At 44.6% G+C, this 18,968-nt stretch overlaps 1 protein-coding gene across 1 annotated transcript; it reads left to right on the top strand.

The window, feature by feature from the left end:
* Nucleotides 1-1,747: 1,747 nt before the first annotated feature.
* LOC142923933 (uncharacterized) lies at nt 1,748-18,298 on the top strand. The gene is made up of 4 exons (XM_076064956.1): nt 1,748-3,935; nt 4,299-5,735; nt 13,234-13,442; nt 16,082-18,298. The coding sequence occupies exons 2-4, from the start codon at nt 4,329-4,331 to the stop codon at nt 17,604-17,606; spliced, it is 3,141 nt and encodes a 1,046-aa protein (XP_075921071.1). The 5' UTR covers nt 1,748-3,935; nt 4,299-4,328; the 3' UTR covers nt 17,607-18,298.
* The last annotated feature ends 670 nt before the right edge of the window (nt 18,299-18,968 follow it).

Here is an 18,968-nt window from a genome sequence, read left to right as displayed (position 1 = left end):
TGGTGGTTGTGGTGGTGGTGGTTGTTGTTGTTTGCCGAGGTAGAGCCTCGCTCTCTCTCGTAGGGATGTCAATTGAGTAGCAGCGAGCATGGAAGCGATGTCCAGGTTGGAACTTTACAGCGCGGGGCCTAGCCACGCGGGGCCGTGCCTCCTGCCCTCGCCTGATCGCGTTTGCTTCAATTCTCTCGCTTAAGTTTCATTTGTCTTCACTCGGCTCGCCACTTTGTCACTTTGTTTTACTTGTTGTGGTGGTGGTTGTGGGGGTTGTTGTGGTGGTGGTTGTTGTTGTGGTTGTATTGGTGGTGGTGTTTGTGGTGGTTGTATTGGTGGTGGTTGTGGTGGTGGTTGTATTGGTGGTGGTTGTGGTGGTGGTTGTGATGGTGGTTGTGGTTGTGATGGTGGTTGTGGTGGTGGTGGTTGTGATGGTGGTTGTGGTGGTGGTGGTTGTGGTGGTGGTCGTTGTGGTGGTGGTTGTGATGGTGGTTGTGGTTGTGATGGTGGTTGTGGTGGTGTTTGTGGTGGTGTTTGTGGTGGTTGTATTGGTGGTGGTTGTATTGGTGGTTGTATTGGTGGTGGTTGTGGTGGTGGTTGTGGTGGTAGTTGTTGTGGTGGTGGTTTTGGTGGTGGTTGTTGTGGTTTTGGTGGTGGTTGTGGTGGTGGTGTTTGTGGTGGTTGTATTGGTGGTGGTTGTGGTGGTAGTGGTTGTGGTGGTAGTTGTTGTGGTGTGGTTGTTCTGGTTTTGGTGGTGGTTGTTGTGGTGCTGGTTGTTGTGGTGGTTGTTGTGGTGGTGGTTGTGGTTGTGGTGGTGGTTGTTGTGGTGGTTGTTGTGGTGGTTGTGGTTGTTTTGGTGGTGGTTGTTGTGGTGGTTGTTGTGGTTTTGGTGGTGGTTGTGGTGGTTGTTGTGGTGGTGGTTGTGATGGTTGTTGTGGTGGTGGTTGTGGTTGTTGTGGTGGTGGTTGTGGTGGTGGTGGTTGTTGTGGTGGTGGTTGTTGTGGTGGTTGTTGTGGTGGTTGTGGTGGTGGTTGTTGTGGTGGTGGTTGTTGTGGTGGTTGTTGTGGTGGTTGTGGTGGTGGTTGTGGTGGTGGTGGTGGTTGTTGTGGTGGTGGTTGTGGTGGTTGTGGTGGTGTTTGTTGTGGTGGTGGTTGTGGTGGTGGTTGTTGTGGTGGTGGTTGTGGTAGTGGTTGTTGTGGTGGTTGTGGTGGTGGTTGTGGTGGTGGTTGTGGTTGTTGTGGTGGTTGTTGTGCTGGTTGTTGTGGTTGTTGTGGTGGTGGTAGTGGTTGTTGTGGTGGTTGTGGTGGTTGTGGTGGTGGTGGTTGTGGTGGTTGTGGTGGTTGTGGTGGTGATTGTTGTGGTGGTGGTTGTGGTGGTGGTTGTTGTGGTTGTTGTTTACCGGGATAGAGCCTCGCTCTCTCATAGGGATGTCAATTGAGTATCAGCGAGCATGGAAGCGATGTCCAGGTTGGAACTTTACAGCGCGGGGCCTAGCCACGCGGGGCCTTGCCTCCTGTCCTCGCCTGATCGCGTTTGCTTCAATTCTCTCGCATAAGTTTAATTTGTCTTCACACGGCGCGCCACTTTGTCACTTTGTTTTACTTTTAAATATTCACGCAGTTTTTATTTCATTCTTTTTTTACCAGGCCAAGCCCGCTTGAGCTGCTGTGCCGCTTTTGTTTTCAGAAGCGACCTGCCCACAACACAAGGTGAGGCTCGTGAACAGTGTGGTGGTGTTCACTCTAGACGCGTGGCGGTGTTCACTCTAGACATGTGGCGGTGTTCACTCTAGACGCGTGGCGGTGTTCACTCTAGACGCGTGGCGGTGTTCACTCTAGACGGGTGGCGGTGTTCACTCTAGACGCGTGGCGGTGTTCACTCTGGACGCGTGGCTGTGTTCACTCTCTACATATGGAGGGGAAACCCGGGGATCGGGAAGGAAATCCACGCGACCACGGGGAGAGAGAGAGACACGCAGCCTCAGCTGTGTTTATTTATCCTCAATGAATTACTTTGTGGAGTGAGGAACCATTAATACTGAGCAGGTGAAGGTGGCCAGGCGTGGGTCTGGACACACCACCACCTGTGAACCATGCCAGTGTGTGACAGTGGTGGAGCCAGTGGGGGTGGGGTGGCACGTACCCCCCCAACGGTCCGATTGAAATCTCTAATTTCGATCGGATCATTGGGGTTTATTAGTAACTAGCTTCACTACCCGGCTTCGCCCGGGACTTGGATTCTTGACTTGGATAAATTTCAAATTTCATATTCCCTTGTCTTTCACTGAAAACCCCTGAAAAAATTTGATGCTTGCAAGAAAGAAAAAAGCCGAAACAAATCAAGTTCCCTAAATCGGATGTTTTCACTCAAGGAAATTTAACCTTAATCCACTTCTACGCAAGGTCGATTTTGGCCACTCCGGAAGGGAATGACGTGGCGAGCTGAAAATAGTCGCGTTCATTTAGAAATTCCAGACAGCATAAGCTGTGAAATTTTCATGATGCCAGAGCTCAGCGTTGGATAGTTTTTGATGCTTCACACAAACAGATGCTATTTCTGCTTTATATTTAATAGCCGTTGTACCCGTTCTTCGCACCCATATGTATTGAAACTCCGAGAAGCCAATGGCTTCATCGGCCAGGAGCAAAGCACCACCTAAAATCTCCCGGCATGCTGTTAACAGCTCTAGAAGTACGGTGCACGAAGAGCCATATGGTAGGGGTAAGCATTGCAGAGCGCTTAACTCAGGTGTGTTGCGGGTTGACGTCACACACTCCATGGTCATTTCCCCCACCCCCCCCCCCCCCCAAAATACAAAAGTCTATTTTTATACTTTTTACATTGTGTACAGTATGGAACCTACCCACATGCCAAATTTCAAGTGTGTAGCATGTTGGGAAGTATGCTAAACACTTTCGAAGAGACACACATATCCACACATTTCGCTTTTATATATATAGATAAATCAGCATTTTGCGACCCCCCCCCACTGCCACCGTGTGGCATTTTATTACGTGCCAGGGACTCTATAAGAGGACAACAGTCCGAGTCCATAATTGGCAATAAGTAACGGCAAAGCAGTTACAAGCGACTCAGAATTGTGTGCAGTTACGTATACAGTACACGACTTCCCTGAAGGCAAACACCGTCAGCGAGCGCGATGCCTATCACACACGTCGAATAAAAAGGATTAGGACAAGTCCTTAGTAACAACTCCTTACTAACAACTCCTTACTAACAACTCCTTACTTAATAACAACTCATAATGTTTCATTGCTGGAGGGGTTGCTCATGGCTCCGCCTCTGAGTGTGTGATAGTGTCAAGTTTGTATTTGCAGTAAAGCCTTTTAACTCTATATAGTAATAGGTTTTACCCTTTTAACTGGCACAAAAAAACTGACACCTTTATTCAAGTCATCATGTTTGCAATAACCACAACACAAGCAGTCAAAATGCAAACAAATGAGACAACTCTGATAATACTAAGCACTGTCCTTGAAATTGATTGGTCCACACCCGAGACGGCTTTTCTTAGAACCTAGTCTCCACTGGTGTTGAAACAGAAGACGCCAAAAGGCGTCTCGGGTGTGGACCAATCAAATTCAAGGACAGTGCTTATTATCAGAGTTGTCTCTATTGTTTGCATTTTGACTGCTTGTGTTGTGGTTATTGCAAACATGATGCCTTGAATGAAGGTGTCAGTTTTTTGTTCCAGTTAAAAGAGTAAAACCTATTACTATATCTTGTTACTGGCAAAGGAGGTCTCATAATCTATTAACTCTATTGAGCACGGAGGTGATATCAAAACAGTTTATTTTTGTTTTTCTCTGGAACTCTTTGTTTGAATGTAGTCGGGAAGTTATCACAGCACACGTGCAGCTGAAATCGGAACTGTTCATCCCAGCATTCAAGGACATCTGTGCCTGGCTTCACACCTCTAAGTTGCGATTAAACATTCATTTATGCATAACACAAATAGTATTATTTTCAACACCCTTTGCTATGTCAGCTGAATTTAGCTTTCATAAATATTCCTTTTGTAGCCAGACATCCAAAATTGTGTGCTCGGAGTTTTAGGTTAACATTCATTTTGAAGATACTAGGGCTTCCAGGCACGTTTATGACCATTTGCCCTCTCATTGTGTGCCATAACAGCCCGTTTGATGAATTTGGGGCACTTTTTCACTATAACATGAATATATGAATAAGTATAGACGTGTTAGTCACGTGTTACTGTGTGTATGCATTCCTCTGTGCATCGATACTGACGTGTAGATGGTGTTTATATTCTTTTTTTCTGTCTGCAGCTGTCGCTTTCTGTCTGCAGAATTTGTCCGATGGAGCAAAGGCACTCGGCGCGGCTTGGTGCAAAAAGGCAACAATGCGACCGGCCTGCAAACAACACGGATCGTACTGGAAATTTGACACGGCACCAGAGAACACACACAGGAGAGAAACCCTTCAAGTGCAGTGTGTGTGGGAAGGCCTTTTCACTTTCACCAAATCTTCAAAGACACCAGAGAACACACACGGGAGAGAAACCCTTCAAGTGCAGTGTGTGTGGGAAGGCGTTTGCACATTCATCTACTCTTAAAAAACACCAGAGAACACACACGGGAGAGAAACCCTTCAAGTGCAGTGTGTGTGGGAAGGCGTTTTCACAGTCACCACATCTTCAAGTACACCAGAGAACGCACACAGGAGAGAAACTCTTTAAGTGCAGTGTGTGTGGGAAGGCGTTTTCAGATCCATCTGCTCTTGTAAGACACCAGAGAACACACACGGGAGAAAAACCCTTCAATTGCAGTGTGTGTGGGAAGGCGTTTGCACTTTCACCAAATCTTCAAATTCACCAGAGAACACACACAGGAGAGAAACCCTTCAAGTGCAGTGTGTGTGGGAAGGCGTTTGCACTTTCACCAAATTTTCAAATACACCAGAGAACACACACAGGAGAGAAACCCTTCAAGTGCAGTGTGTGTGGGAAGGCGTTTTCACGTTCAACAAATCTTCAAAGACACCAGAGAACACACACAGGAGAGAAACCCTTCAAGTGCAGTGTGTGTGGGAAGGCGTTTGCATTTTCACCAAATCTTCAAATACACCAGAGAACACACACAGGAGAGAAACCCTTCAAGTGCAGTGTGTGTGGGAAGGCGTTTTCAGATCCATCTGCTCTTGTAAGACACCAGAGAACTCACACGGGAGAGAAACCCTTCAAGTGCAGTGTGTGTGGGAAGGCGTTTGCACTTTCACCAAATCTTCAAATACACCAGAGAACACACACAGGAGAGAAACCCTTCAAGTGCAGTGTGTGTGGGAAGGCGTTTGCACAGTCACCACATCTTCATGTACACCAGAGAACTCACAAGCATCAGAAGATCCACAAGGAGTGGAGTCTGAAATCAGCTTGTGAAAGTCAAAGTGCCGCAATGAGCTCATCCCTCATGAAACAAGAACCGGAACAAAATCCCAGCTTGGACACTTTTAAAGGTATCGAGGTGAAATATGAAGAGGTGAAGGTGAAATGTGAAGAAGTGATGGTGAAGAGCGAAGAAGTGAAGGTAAAATGTGAAGATGAAGATTCAACTCCACAATGGGACCTTAACATCAATGGAGGCAACGTGAAGCAGGAGGAGAATTCTGACTGTGAGGCAGAGCGAGGCAACTCCCAGCAGTTTGTGGAAGTGGAGGTGTGGGTGGACTTCCTAGACAATACAAAGTCAAATAGAGACCCGGTAGATGTGTAAGCTTGAGACGATGTCGCTCCAATAGATGCACCTTTGTCACAGGCCTTTAATGACAAGAATTTTGAAGTTGAACAATCAATTCCTAGGTTCAACCTGCAGGGTAAGATCGGCCAGTCTTTGTGGACCTGTGGGTTGGGTAGTTCTCTAACCATGAGCGAGAGCCAATAAGCTTCCAAGCATTCACAAGGTTCTAATAATTCCATTTATATGGTGCTTGCTTAATCGCCTCTGGCAATTCGGAGTGTTGTATCGTATCTCGTCTCAAACACTTGAAGAGCATCCCCAAGTAGCAGCTGACCCTGTGTGGTACAAGGTGGTGGCCCTGCACTGGCCTGCATGTGGACAGGAGCCTGTCAGTAGGGGGCGATGGTTGATGTGGCATCTTGGTTGTGGAGTTTGTAGGTAATGTTTAGAATTTCATAAATTTTTACCCAGACGCCAGCATGCAATGGCCTACTCGTTTTGAATGGCTCAATAGTATGTTGTACATACACTGTTAAGCGTATGTTTTAAAATAGCTTGTTAATGCGATGTAACCTGATGCAGTATATTACACTGCAGTAATTCAATTTTGTTAATATTCCTGTCAATAATTTAGAATAAATACTTGTCTGATTGTGTGCGTACATGTAACATTTTGTCTATAAGGGTCAAACATTAAATAAGTGATGTTAGGACAAAGTGTGTGTTTTGGAAGTAACCTGTACAGATAACTCAGGTGAGACTCATTGTCCTTGTGATTCAGGTCAAAGGGTATTTTTGTGTTTTCAGGAAGCATCTCCCTCTGGAGCAACTCATTGTCTTTGAAATAGGGAGCACACTCGGATCATTCATCAGTTAGAAGGCATACCACTCAAAAGTTACACGTAGAAGAGATACATTCTCTACAACACGATTTATAATTTTGTATTACGTGTTGAATGTAGGTTTTGTCGAATTAGGATACTGTGTGTGTGTGTGTACACACACACACACACAGTGTACACACAGTGTACACACACACACCGTGTACACACACAGTGTACACACACCGTGTACACACACACACAGTGTACACACACAGTGTACACACACAGTGTGCACACACATACACATTGTACACACATACACATTGTAAACACATACACATTGTACACACACAATTTACACACTGTACACACACAGTGTTACTCCGACTACAAAATCCGCAAAGCCATCACTCCAGTCATGAAGAAGGATCCTCTTGTGGAGCCACTCAAAACCATCACCTTACCCTACATTGCAGGGGTCACTAAAAATATATCCAAAATCCTGAATAAACACAAGATCCAGGTCCGATTCAACACAGTACATAAAATCCGTGATCTGGTTCCATCTGTAAAAGATGCTGTTCCAGACATACAGTACCCGGGCATTTACAAACTAAAGTGCCTCTGTGGTAGTAGCTGCATTGGAGAAACCAAACAACATATCTCGGACCGCATCCGCGAACATAAAGCAGACTTGAAACACGGTAGAACGAACTCCTCTGCCGTGGCAGATCACTGTTATTATTCAGTGGGCTCACATGACATTGACTTCTCCAAGACGGAGGTTCTTTGCAAACCAACCGGCTACCATGAGAGATTCGTTCATGAGGCCATTCACATATACAAGCACAGAGACAATTTCAACTGCGAAGATGGATTCTGGCTTAGTAACCATTGGAAAGATATTTTAAACCATTTAGGTTCTTAATTGTATTTTACGATGACCTTCAGCCCGCAGCTCTTTCGCTGGCATTGACTCTTAATACCTCTCACACCACGGTTAATGGTATGGTTTACAACATGGAGTATAATAGCGCCTCACAGCTGACTCTCTCCCCCTCCTCCGTTCCGACCATGGATGAACTCGTCTGTCTGAACGGGGCTCGTAGCTATCCGTGGTTCTAAAGTTGAGGGTAAGAATATGAATAAGAATCCACCCATTTTTCCGCCATATAGCATTGTGATATATAACGACTTATTGTTGGTAGCTTAGCTGATTGGAGAATATATAGTTTATTGAAAACATTGAGGTAGTTTATATTTTAGTTTTTTATTGGTTTACTATATGGTATTCATTATAGTTTCGTGTATACCCAGTTACTGTTAATAGCTCAGCTTATTGAAGAATATGTTGAGTACATTTATTATATTGATGTAATTTAGACTTAGGTTTTTTCACATCGGTTTACTATATGATTGTCGAGTTGTTGCAGCCCCTTTGGCGTCCATATACTAGGTGCCTCTGTAGATGTGTAGGCTTTGACTTTAACATAGCTATTTCTATGACCAGTCACAAGCTAATCCCTCAGTTATTTCAATGCTAAATTCTCCTGTTTGATTTGTACTAGGTGCCTCTGTAGATGTGTAGGCTTTGACTTTAACATAGCCATTTTTGTGACCAGTCACAAGCTAATCACGCAGCTATTTCAATGCTGAATTATCCGAACCAAACATTAAACTAATTTCCAATGGTACAGTATATTTTTTCAAGTAGTGGTATCCCAAACTTTCGCATCAGCCTAAATTCCCTTTTCACACCATCAATATATAAACTCCCCCTACCCCCCTCCCCGGTCTGCACATGTTCACCCCCTCTACACCGTTCATCATGCTAAGTCCGCCATTTAAATGCTATTTTTTATGCTAATTCCTTTGTAAAGGCGCTCTGTTCTCGCACAGCTTAAAGGTCGCGGTCTGAGCTTGGCTGTGTTCGCTCCAGCGCTGTCCTCGAGACAGTCTCGTCCCTTCACCTGATGAAGGCCACTTGTGTTTGTGGCCGAAACGTCGTGGGAATTTTATTGTTTTATTTTGTTTTATTAATTTATTATTTTATTCTCATTCTACGTGACTTTACCGAAAGAACCAAAGAAGATGAATCCTTGCAGTCACGAAAGCTTTAAATCGAAATTTGTATACCACTTATTTAAGATTTAAGATTCCTATATGTTGAATGTAAATTCCTTGTCTGTGCGAACTTTCATGGCGAATAAAACCCTTTCTGATTAAAACCCTTTCTGATTAAAGTCATGTAAATAGAAAACAATAATACAGAAAAAATGTGTTTATAGGAATAGGTTTTACCCTTTTAACTGGCACAAAAACTGACACCTTTATTCAAGGCATCATGTTTGCAATAACCACAACACAAGCAGTCAATTTGCCAACAAAAGAGACAACTCTGATAATAATATGCACTGTCCTTGAAATTGATTGGTCCACACCCGAGACGGCTTTTCTTAGAACCTAGTCTCCACTGGTGTTGAACCAGAAGACGCCAAAAGGCGTCTCGGGTGTGGACCAATCAAATTCAAGGACAGTGCCAGTATTATTATCAGAGTTGTCTCTTTTGTTTGCATTTTGACTGCTTGTGTTGTGGTTATTGCAAACATGATGCCTTGATATTCTTAGTTTTTTCGGTAAAGTCACGTTGAAGAGAAACGACAAAATAACAAAATATATATAAAACAATAAAAAATTCTCACGACGTTTCGACCATAACTCAAACGGTCATCATCAGGTGTGTCGGTTTGCATAAATTTATTTTGAAAACGGCATATTTATTTATATATATATAAAAAATAACGTTTGCGTCACGCGCAACGATTGGCAGTTTGCCCAGGACTAGTCAATCTATTTTTTGAAAAGAGGAGGGGGGAGACGAAATTTGTTTTTATGTATGCTGTCTGAAAGCCACTGTAAGCGTGAACAATCAATCAAGAACTGAAATGATTTATCAAATCTTTCCAATGATTGCTAAGATAGAATCCATCTTCTCGGTTGAAATTGTCTCTGTGCTTGTTTATGTGGATAGCCTCATGAACGAATCGCTCATGGTAGCCAGATGGCTTACAAAGAACCTCTGTCTTGGAAAAGTCAATGTCATGTGAGCCTACTGAATTAGAACAATGATCTGCTACGGCCGAGGTGTTGGTCCTACCGTGTTTAAGGTCTGCTTTATGTTCACGAATGCGGTCTGAGACATGGCGTTTGGTTTCTCCAATGTAACTACTACCACAGAGGCAACTTAGTTTGTAGACACCAGGGTACTGTATGTCCGGAATCACATCTTTTACAGACGGAACCAGATCACGGATTTTATGTAATGTGTTGAAACGGACCTGGATCTTGTGTTTATTCAAGATTTTGGAGATCTTTTTTGTGATCCCCGCAATGTAGGGTAAAGTGTTGGTTTTGAAAGGCTCCTCAAGAGGGTTCTTCTTCATGGTTTGAGTGATAGCTTTGCGGATTGCATAGTCGGAGTAACCATTAGCCCTAAGAGCTTGGTGTACGTGCTTGAGTTCACTGCTTATGTGTTCCTGGTCGGATATGCATTGGGCTCTATGATACAGAGTCTTGATGAGATAATTCTTCTGTGATGGATGGTGGTGGGAATCCGGTTTCAGATAAGCATCCGTATGGGTAGCTTTCCTGTAGACAGAGTGGCTCATTGAACCATCAGGTCTCTTTTTAATTAGGACATCCAAAAAAGGTATCTTGCCATCTATTTCGACTTCCATGGTAAATCTGATGGCTGGGTGTATGGAATTGATGTGGTCGAAGAATTGGTCTAGAGCAGGCCGGCCATGTGGCCAGATGACAAAAGTGTCATCCACGTACCTCTTCCATAAGGTTGGGCGCAGAGTGGCAGTCTGGATGGCGTCAGTCTCAAATTTCTCCATGAAAATGTTAGCTATAACTGGAGAAAGGGGGGAGCCCATTGGGGTGACCTCAGTTTGTTTGTAGAAAGTTCCATTCCAAGTGAAGTATGTATTGGTTAAACAGTGTCTCACCAGGGGGGGTACCTCAGTGTTTAGTCCTTGATGAACCAAGTCTTCAATGATTGCAATGGTGTCAGGTACAGGAACCTTGGTGAATAAGGAAACTACATCAAAACTGACAAGCAGGTCGTCTGGGGACAGGGAAATACCCTTGATTGTTGATACCAGGTGAGTAGAATTTTGTACCGCAGAGGTGGTTTTTCCAGTGAAAGGACGCAGGATTTCAGACAAAAAACGAGCTAGTTTGTAGGTGGGGGAGCTGATAGTAGAGACTATGGGACGAAGAGGTGTATCAACTTTATGTATTTTTGGTAAGCCGTATAATCTTGGTGGCCTGGCAGCAGAAGGTTTCAACGAAAACTGTTTAGATTGATCAATTAATGCGGTTGAATCAGAAATTATTTTGTTGGTTTGTGTGACGAGGCTGTTGGTGGGATCTCTTTTTATTTTTGTATAACTACCATCGTCGAGTAATTCTTTAATTTTGTTGTTGTATTCTATTTTATCCATGATAACAGTAGCATTGCCTTTGTCAGCTGAGAGAACTACAATATCATTCCTCTTTTTTAATTTATATAATTCAAAACGCTCATCTTTGCTGAGGTTGCTAGCTGGCATCTTAGCGTTTTTGAGGGTTGCAGCGATTTCAGATCTTGCTACGTCTGCAGCGATGTGACCCAGGCCCCTGAGAGCAACGTCTACTTGGGCAATTATATCATTAACTGGTATGTGTTTAGGTGTGACTGCAAAGTTTAGACCTTTAGCTAAAACGGATTTCAGACCATCGGAAATAGAACTGTTACTGCGATTAATTACGACTTTATTAACGTCTAACTTTTTGGTGTATGGGTCCGGTCTTTTGTTGAAGAGGAGGTTAAATTTGGAAATCAGGTTTTCCTTACATTTGGTCGACATAGTAGCAGCTGAAGAGGCAGTCATATTGTCTACATGTTCCCAATCCGATGTGGACATTATTGCCGTCAATGATAAGTGTGATTTGTAGAGTGTCTTGTCTAACTGATCTAGTTCGGTGCGTATAATCTGATTTTCTCTGAGATAAGAGCTAAGCTAGTTTTGAAAAGAATTCGTTTAGCATTAGAAGAAGTTACAGCAGCAGAGGTCAGTGTAAATGCGATTGGTATTACCCCAGAGTCGCGGCATCTCTTCAGAAAGGTGAGAGACTCGATCAGCTGAGCCTTCTTATCCCGGAGTTTGTTGAAAGATCTTAAAGTTATGTGGAAACCCTCCCCGTAGAGGCGATTAAATTTTGATTTAAAGCTTTCGTGACTGCTGTAATTCATATTCTTAGCTCTTTCGGTAAAGTCACGTTGAAGGGAAACAATAAAAAAATACAATATATATAAAACAATAAAAATTCTCACGACGTTTCGACCATAACACAAACGGTCATCATCACGTGTTGAAGTACAATCCTTATTTGGGCAAAGCTACTCCCGGTGACTGGCGGCTCATTAACATAATATATTCATGAAAGCCGTCGCGAGTTTATTGCGACGAGTTCGGCACCCACGCCCCATCCCTCCACGTATGGGCCAGACTCATTAACATAATTTATTTAAGTAACAGAGTTGCTCATTGTGGGAGGGGAGTGTTTTGTTCCCCGCAAGTGACGTCATGTCAACGTCTGCTGCCGCGTGACGTCACGAGATAACAGGAAGCTGCTGCTCCGCCGTGCACTGAAATCCGAGGTCAGAAATTCTCATCGCGGTTGTGGTGGTGGTGGTTGTGGTGGTGGTTGTTGTTGTGGTGGTGGTTGTTGTGGTGGTTGTTGTTTACCGAGGTAGAGCCTCGCTCTCTCTCGTAGGGATGTCAATTGAGTAGCAGCGAGCATGGAAGCGATGTCCAGGTTGGAACTTTACAGCGCGGGGCCTAGCCACGCGGGGCCTTGCCTCCTGCCCTCGCCTGATCGCGTTTGCTTCAATTCTCTCGCTTAAGTTTAATTTGTCTTCACTCGGCTCGCCACTTTGTCACTTTGTTTTACTTGTTGTGGTTGTTGTGGTGGTTGTTGTGGTGGTGGTGGTGGTTGTTGTTGTGGTTGTATTGGTGGTGGTGTTTGTGGTGGTTGTATTGGTGGTGGTTGTGGTGGTGGTTGTGATGGTGGTTGTGGTTGTGATGGTGGTTGTGGTGGTGGTGGTTGTGGTGGTGGTCGTTGTGGTGGTGGTTGTGATGGTGGTTGTGGTTGTGATGGTGGTTGTGGTGGTGTTTGTGGTGGTGTTTGTGGTGGTTGTATTGGTGGTGGTTGTATTGGTGGTGGTTGTATTGGTGGTGGTTGTGGTGGTAGTTGTTGTGGTGGTGGTTTTGGTGGTAGTTGTTGTGGTTTTGGTGGTTGTGGTGGTGGTTGTTGTGGTGGTGGTGTTTGTGGTGGTTGTATTGGTGGTGGTGGTTGTGGTTGTGATGGTGGTTGTGGTGGTTGTTGTGGTGTTTCTGGTGGTTGTATTGGTGGTGGTTGTGGTTGTTGTGGTGGTGGTTGTTGTGGTTTTGGTGGTGGTGTTTGTGGTGGTTGTATTGGTGGTGGTTGTGGTGGTGGTGGTTGTGGTGGTAGTGGTTGTGGTGGTGGTTGTTGTGGTGGTGGTTGTTGTTTACCGAGGTAGAGCCTCGCTCTCTCTCGTAGGGATGTCAATTGAGTATCAGCGAGCATGGAAGCGATGTCCAGGTTGGAACTTTACAGCGCGGGGCCTAACCACACGGGGCCTTGCCTCCTGCCCTCGCCTGATCGCGTTTGCTTCAATTCCCTCGCTTAAGTTTAATTTGTCTTCACTCGGCTCGCCACTTTGTCACTTTGTTTTACTTTTAAATATTCACGCAGTTTTTATTTCATTCTTTTTTACCAGGCCAAGCCCGCTTGAGCTGCTGTGCCGCTTTTGTTTTTGGAAGCGACCTGCCCACAACACAAGGTGAGGCTCGTGAACAGCGTGGTGGTGTTCACTCTGGACGGGTGGCGGTGTTCACTCTAGACACGTGGCGGTGTTCACTCTAGACGCGTGGCAGTGTTCACTCTAGACGCGTGGCGGTGTTCACTCTAGACGTGTGGTGGTGTTCACTCTAGACGCGTGGCGGTGTTCACTCTAGACGCGTGGCGGTGTTCACTCTAGACGGGTGGCGGTGTTCACTCTAGACGCGTGGCGGTGTTCACTCTAGACGCGTGGTGGTGTTCACTCTGGGCGCGTGGTGGTGTTCACTCTAGACGCGTGGTGGTGTTCACTCTAGACGCGTGGTGGTGTTCACTCTACTTGGTGGAGTGAGAAAGCAAGAATTTTGAGCAGGTGAAGGTGGCCAGGCGTGGGTCTGGACACACCACCACCTGTGAACCATGCCAGTGTGTGACAGTGGTGGAGCCAGTGGGGGTGGGGTGGCACGTACCCCCCCAATGGTCCGATTGAAATCTCTAATTTCGATCGGATCATTGGGGTTTATTAGTAACTAGCTTCACTACCCGGCTTTGCCCGGGACTTGGATTCTTGACTTGGATAAATTTCAAATTTCATATTCCCTTGTCTTTCACTGAAAACCCCTGAAAAAATTTGATGCTTGCAAGAAAGAAAAAAGCCGAAACAAATCAAGTTCCCTAAATCGGATGTTTTCACTCAAGGAAATTTAACCTTAATCCACTTCTACGCAAGGTCGATTTTGGCCACTCCGGAAGGGAATGACGTGGCGAGCTGAAAATAGTCGCGTTCATTTAGAAATTCCAGACAGCATAAGCTGTGAAATTTCCATGATGCCAGAGCTCAGCGTTGGATAGTTTTTGATGCTTCACACAAACAGATGCTATTTCTGCTTTATATTTAATAGCCGTTGTACCCGTTCTTCGCACCCATATGTATTGAAACTCCGAGAAGCCAATGGCTTCATCGGCCAGGAGCAAAGCACCACCTAAAATCTCCCGGCATGCTGTTAACAGCTCTAGAAGTACGGTGCACGAAGAGCCATATGGTAGGGGTAAGCATTGCAGAGCGCTTAACTCAGGTGTGTTGCGGGTTGACGTCACACACTCCATGGTCATTTCCCCCACCCCCCCCCCCCCCAAAATACAAAAGTCTATTTTTATACTTTTTACATTGTGTACAGTATGGAACCTACCCACATGCCAAATTTCAAGTGTGTAGCATGTTGGGAAGTATGCTAAACACTTTCGAAGAGACACACATATCCACACATTTCGCTTTTATATATATAGATAAATCAGCATTTTGCGACCCCCCCCCCACTGCCACCGTGTGGCATTTTATTACGTGCCAGGGACTCTATAAGAGGACAACAGTCCGAGTCCATAATTGGCAATAAGTAACGGCAAAGCAGTTACAAGCGACTCAGAATTGTGTGCAGTTACGTATACAGTACACGACTTCCCTGAAGGCAAACACCGTCAGCGAGCGCGATGCCTATCACACACGTCGAATAAAAAGGATTAGGACAAGTCCTTAGTAACAACTCCTTACTAACAACTCCTTACTAACAACTCCTTACTTAATAACAACTCATAATGTTTCATTGCTGGAGGGGTTGCTCATGGCTCCGCCTCTGAGTGTGTGATAGTGTCAAGTTTGTATTTGCAGTAAAGCCTTTTAACTCTATATAGTAATAGGTTTTACCCTTTTAACTGGCACAAAAAAACTGACACCTTTATTCAAGTCATCATGTTTGCAATAACCACAACACAAGCAGTCAAAATGCAAACAAATGAGACAACTCTGATAATACTAAGCACTGTCCTTGAAATTGATTGGTCCACACCCGAGACGGCTTTTCTTAGAACCTAGTCTCCACTGGTGTTGAAACAGAAGACGCCAAAAGGCGTCTCGGGTGTGGACCAATCAAATTCAAGGACAGTGCTTATTATCAGAGTTGTCTCTATTGTTTGCATTTTGACTGCTTGTGTTGTGGTTATTGCAAACATGATGCCTTGAATGAAGGTGTCAGTTTTTTGTTCCAGTTAAAAGAGTAAAACCTATTACTATATCTTGTTACTAGCAAAGGAGGTCTCATAATATATTAACTCTATTGAGCACGGAGGTTATATCAAAACAGTTTATTTTTGTTTTTCTCTGGAACTCTTTGTTTGAATGTAGTCGGGAAGTTATCACAGCACACGTGCAGCTGAAGTCAGAACTGTTCATCCCAGCATTCAAGGACATCTGTGCCTGGCTTCACACCTCTAAGTTGCGATTGAACATTAATTTATGCATTTCTGCATAACACAAATAGTATTATTTTCAACACCCTTTGCTATGTCAGCTGAATTTAGCTTTTATAAATATTCCTTTTGTAGCCAGACATCCGAAATTGTGTGCTCGGAGTTTTAGGTTAACATTCATTTTGAAGATGCTAGGGTTTCCAGACACGTTTTTGACCATTTGCCCTCTCATTGTGTGCCATAACAGCCCGTTTGATGAATTTGGGACACTTTTTCACGATAAAATTAATATATGAATAAGTATAGACGTGTTAGTCACGTGTTACTGTGTGTATGCATTCCTCTGTGCATCGATACTGACGTGTAGATGGTGTTTATATTCTTTTTTTCTGTCTGCAGCTGTCGCTTCCTCTGCAGAATTTGTCTGATGGAGCAAAGGCACTCGGCGCGGCTCGGTGCAAAAAGGCAACAATGCGACCGGCATGCAAACAACACAGATCGTACTGGAAATTTGACACGGCACCATAGAACACACACAGGAGAGAAACCCTTCAAGTGCAGTGTGTGTGGGAAGGCCTTTTCACTTTCACCAAATCTTCAAATACACCAGAGAACACACACAGGAGAGAAACCCTTCAAGTGCAGTGTGTGTGGGAAGGCATTTGCACATTCATCTAATCTTAAAAAACACCAGAGAACACACACGGGAGAGAAACCCTTCAAGTGCAGTGTGTGTGGGAAGGCGTTTTCACAGTCACCACATCTTCAAGTACACCAGAGAACGCACACAGGAGAGAAACTCTTTAAGTGCAGTTTGTGTGGGAAAGCGTTTTCAGATCCATCTGCTCTTGTAAGACACCAGAGAACACACACGGGAGAAAGACCCTTCAAGTGCAGTGTGTGTGGGAAGGCGTTTGCACTTTCACCAAATCTTCAATTACACCAGAGAACACACACAGGAGAGAAACCCTTCAAGTGCAGTGTGTGTGGGAAGGCGTTTGCACTTTCACCAAATCTTCAATTACACCAGAGAACACACACAGGAGAGAAACCCTTCAAGTGCAGTGTGTGTGGGAAGGCGTTTTCACGTTCAACAAATCTTCAAAGACACCAGAGAACACACACAGGAGAGAAACCCTTCAAGTGCAGTGTGTGTGGGAAGGCTTTTGCACTTTCACCAAATCTTCAAATACACCAGAGAACACACACAGGAGAGAAACCCTTCAAGTGCAGTGTGTGTGGGAAGGCGTTTTCAGATCCATCTACTCTTGTAAGACACCAGAGAACTCACACGGGAGAGAAACCCTTCAAGTGCAGTGTGTGTGGGAAGGCGTTTTCAGATCCATCTGCTCTTGTAAGGCACCAGAGAACTCACACGGGAGAGAAACCCTTCAAGTGCAGTGTGTGTGGGAAGGCGTTTGCACTTTTACCAAATCTTCAAATACACCAGAGAACACACACAGGAGAGAAACCCTTCAAGTGCAGTGTGTGTGGGAAGGCGTTTGCACAGTCACCACATCTTCATGTACACCAGAGAACTCACAAGCATCAGAAGATCCACAAGGAGTGGAGTCTGAAATCAGCTTGTGAAAGTCAAAGTGCCGCAATGAGCTCATCCCTCATGAAACAAGAACCGGAAGAAAAACCCAGCTTGGACACTTTTAAAGGTATCGAGGTGAAGTATGAAGAGGTGAAGGTGAAATGTGAAGAAGTGATGGTGAAGAGCGAAGAAGTGAAGGTAAAATGTGAAGATGAAAATTCAACTCCACAATGGGACCTTAACATCGATGGAGGCAACGTGAAGCAGGAGGAGAATTCTGACTGTGAGGCAGAGCGAGGCTACTCCCAGCAGTTTGTGGAAGTGGAGGTGTGGGTGGATTTCCTAGACAATACAAAGTCAAATAGAGACCCGGTAGATGTGTAAGCTTGGGACGATGTCGCTCCAATAGATGCACCTTTGTCACAGGCCTTTAATGACAAGAATGTGAAGTTGAACAATCAATTCCTAGGTTCAACCTGCAGGGTAAGATCGGCCAGTCTTTGTTGACCTGTGGGTTGGGTAGATCTCTAACCAGGAGCGAGAACCAATAAGCTTCCAAGCATTCACTATGTTCTAATAATTCCATTTATACGGTGCTTGCTTAATCGCCTCTGGCAATTCGGAGTTTTGTATCGTATCTCGTCTCAAACACTTGAAGAGCATCCCCAAGTAGCAGCTGCCCCTGTGTGGCACAAGTTGGTGGCCCTGCACCGGCCTGCATGTGGACAAGAGCCTGTCAGTAGGGGGCGATGGTTGATGTGGCATCTTGGTTGTGGAGTTTGTAGGTAATGTTTAGAATTTCATAAATTTTTACCCAGACGCCAGCATGCAATGGCCTACTCGTTTTGAATGGCTCAATAGTATGTTGTACATTTTGACTGCTTGTGTTGTGGTTATTGCAAACATGATGCCTTGAATAAAGGTGTCAGTTTTTGTGCCAGTTAAAAGGGTAAAACCTATTCCTATATCTTGTTACTGGCAAAGGAGGTCTCATAATGTAAAAAAAATGTTTATTTTTATTATTAAAATTGTCATTTAATTTAAGTTTTTTTCTTTAATGAAACATGTTTTTTTAATTTACCTGACTTTACCGAAAGAACCAAGAATATTAATTCCTGCTGTGACCACTCGGTTCGCCTCAATCTGCGTGGAGGCTTGGCCCCCACTCACACAGTGCACACACACAGTCTACACACAGTCTACACACACACACACCGTGTACACACACAGTGTACACACACCGTGTACACACACACACACACCGTGTACACACCGTGTACACACCGTGTACACACCGTGTACACACCGTGTACACACCGTGTACACACCGTGTACACACCGTGTACACACCGTGTACACACACAGTGTACACACACATACACATTGTACACACATACACATTGTAAACACATACACATTGTACACACACAATTTACACACTGTACACACACAGTGTTACTCCGACTACAAAATCCGCAAAGCCATCACTCCAGTCATGAAGAAGGATCCTCTTGTGGAGCCACTCAAAACCATCACCTTACCCTACATTGCAGGGGTCACTAAAAATATATCCAAAATCCTGAATAAACACAAGATCCAGGTCCGATTCAACACAGTACATAAAATCCGTGATCTGGTTCCATCTGTAAAAGATGCTGTTCCAGACATACAGTACCCGGGCATTTACAAACTAAAGTGCCTCTGTGGTAGTAGCTGCATTGGAGAAACCAAACAACATATCTCGGA

The sequence above is a fragment of the Petromyzon marinus genome, unplaced genomic scaffold (assembly GCF_048934315.1).
Source record: "Petromyzon marinus isolate PM22_M1 ecotype Great Lakes invasive population unplaced genomic scaffold, UKy_Petmar_22M1.pri1.0 PM_Scaffold_9, whole genome shotgun sequence".
Taxonomy (NCBI): domain Eukaryota; kingdom Metazoa; phylum Chordata; class Hyperoartia; order Petromyzontiformes; family Petromyzontidae; genus Petromyzon; species Petromyzon marinus.
Note: the sequence above shows the minus strand (reverse complement) of the source record. Positions and strands in the feature narration are given on the sequence as shown.

Coding starts and splice junctions, on each gene's coding strand:
- LOC142923933 (XM_076064956.1), top strand. CDS start 4,329: ATGGAGCAAAGGCACTCGGCGCGGCTTGGTGCAAAAAGGCAACAATGC. Junction 5,736..13,233: donor CAAATAGAGACCCGGTAGAT/GTGTAAGCTTGA, acceptor GGCCTAACCACA/CGGGGCCTTGCCTCCTGCCC. Junction 13,443..16,081: donor CGACCTGCCCACAACACAAG/GTGAGGCTCGTG, acceptor TTCTGTCTGCAG/CTGTCGCTTCCTCTGCAGAA.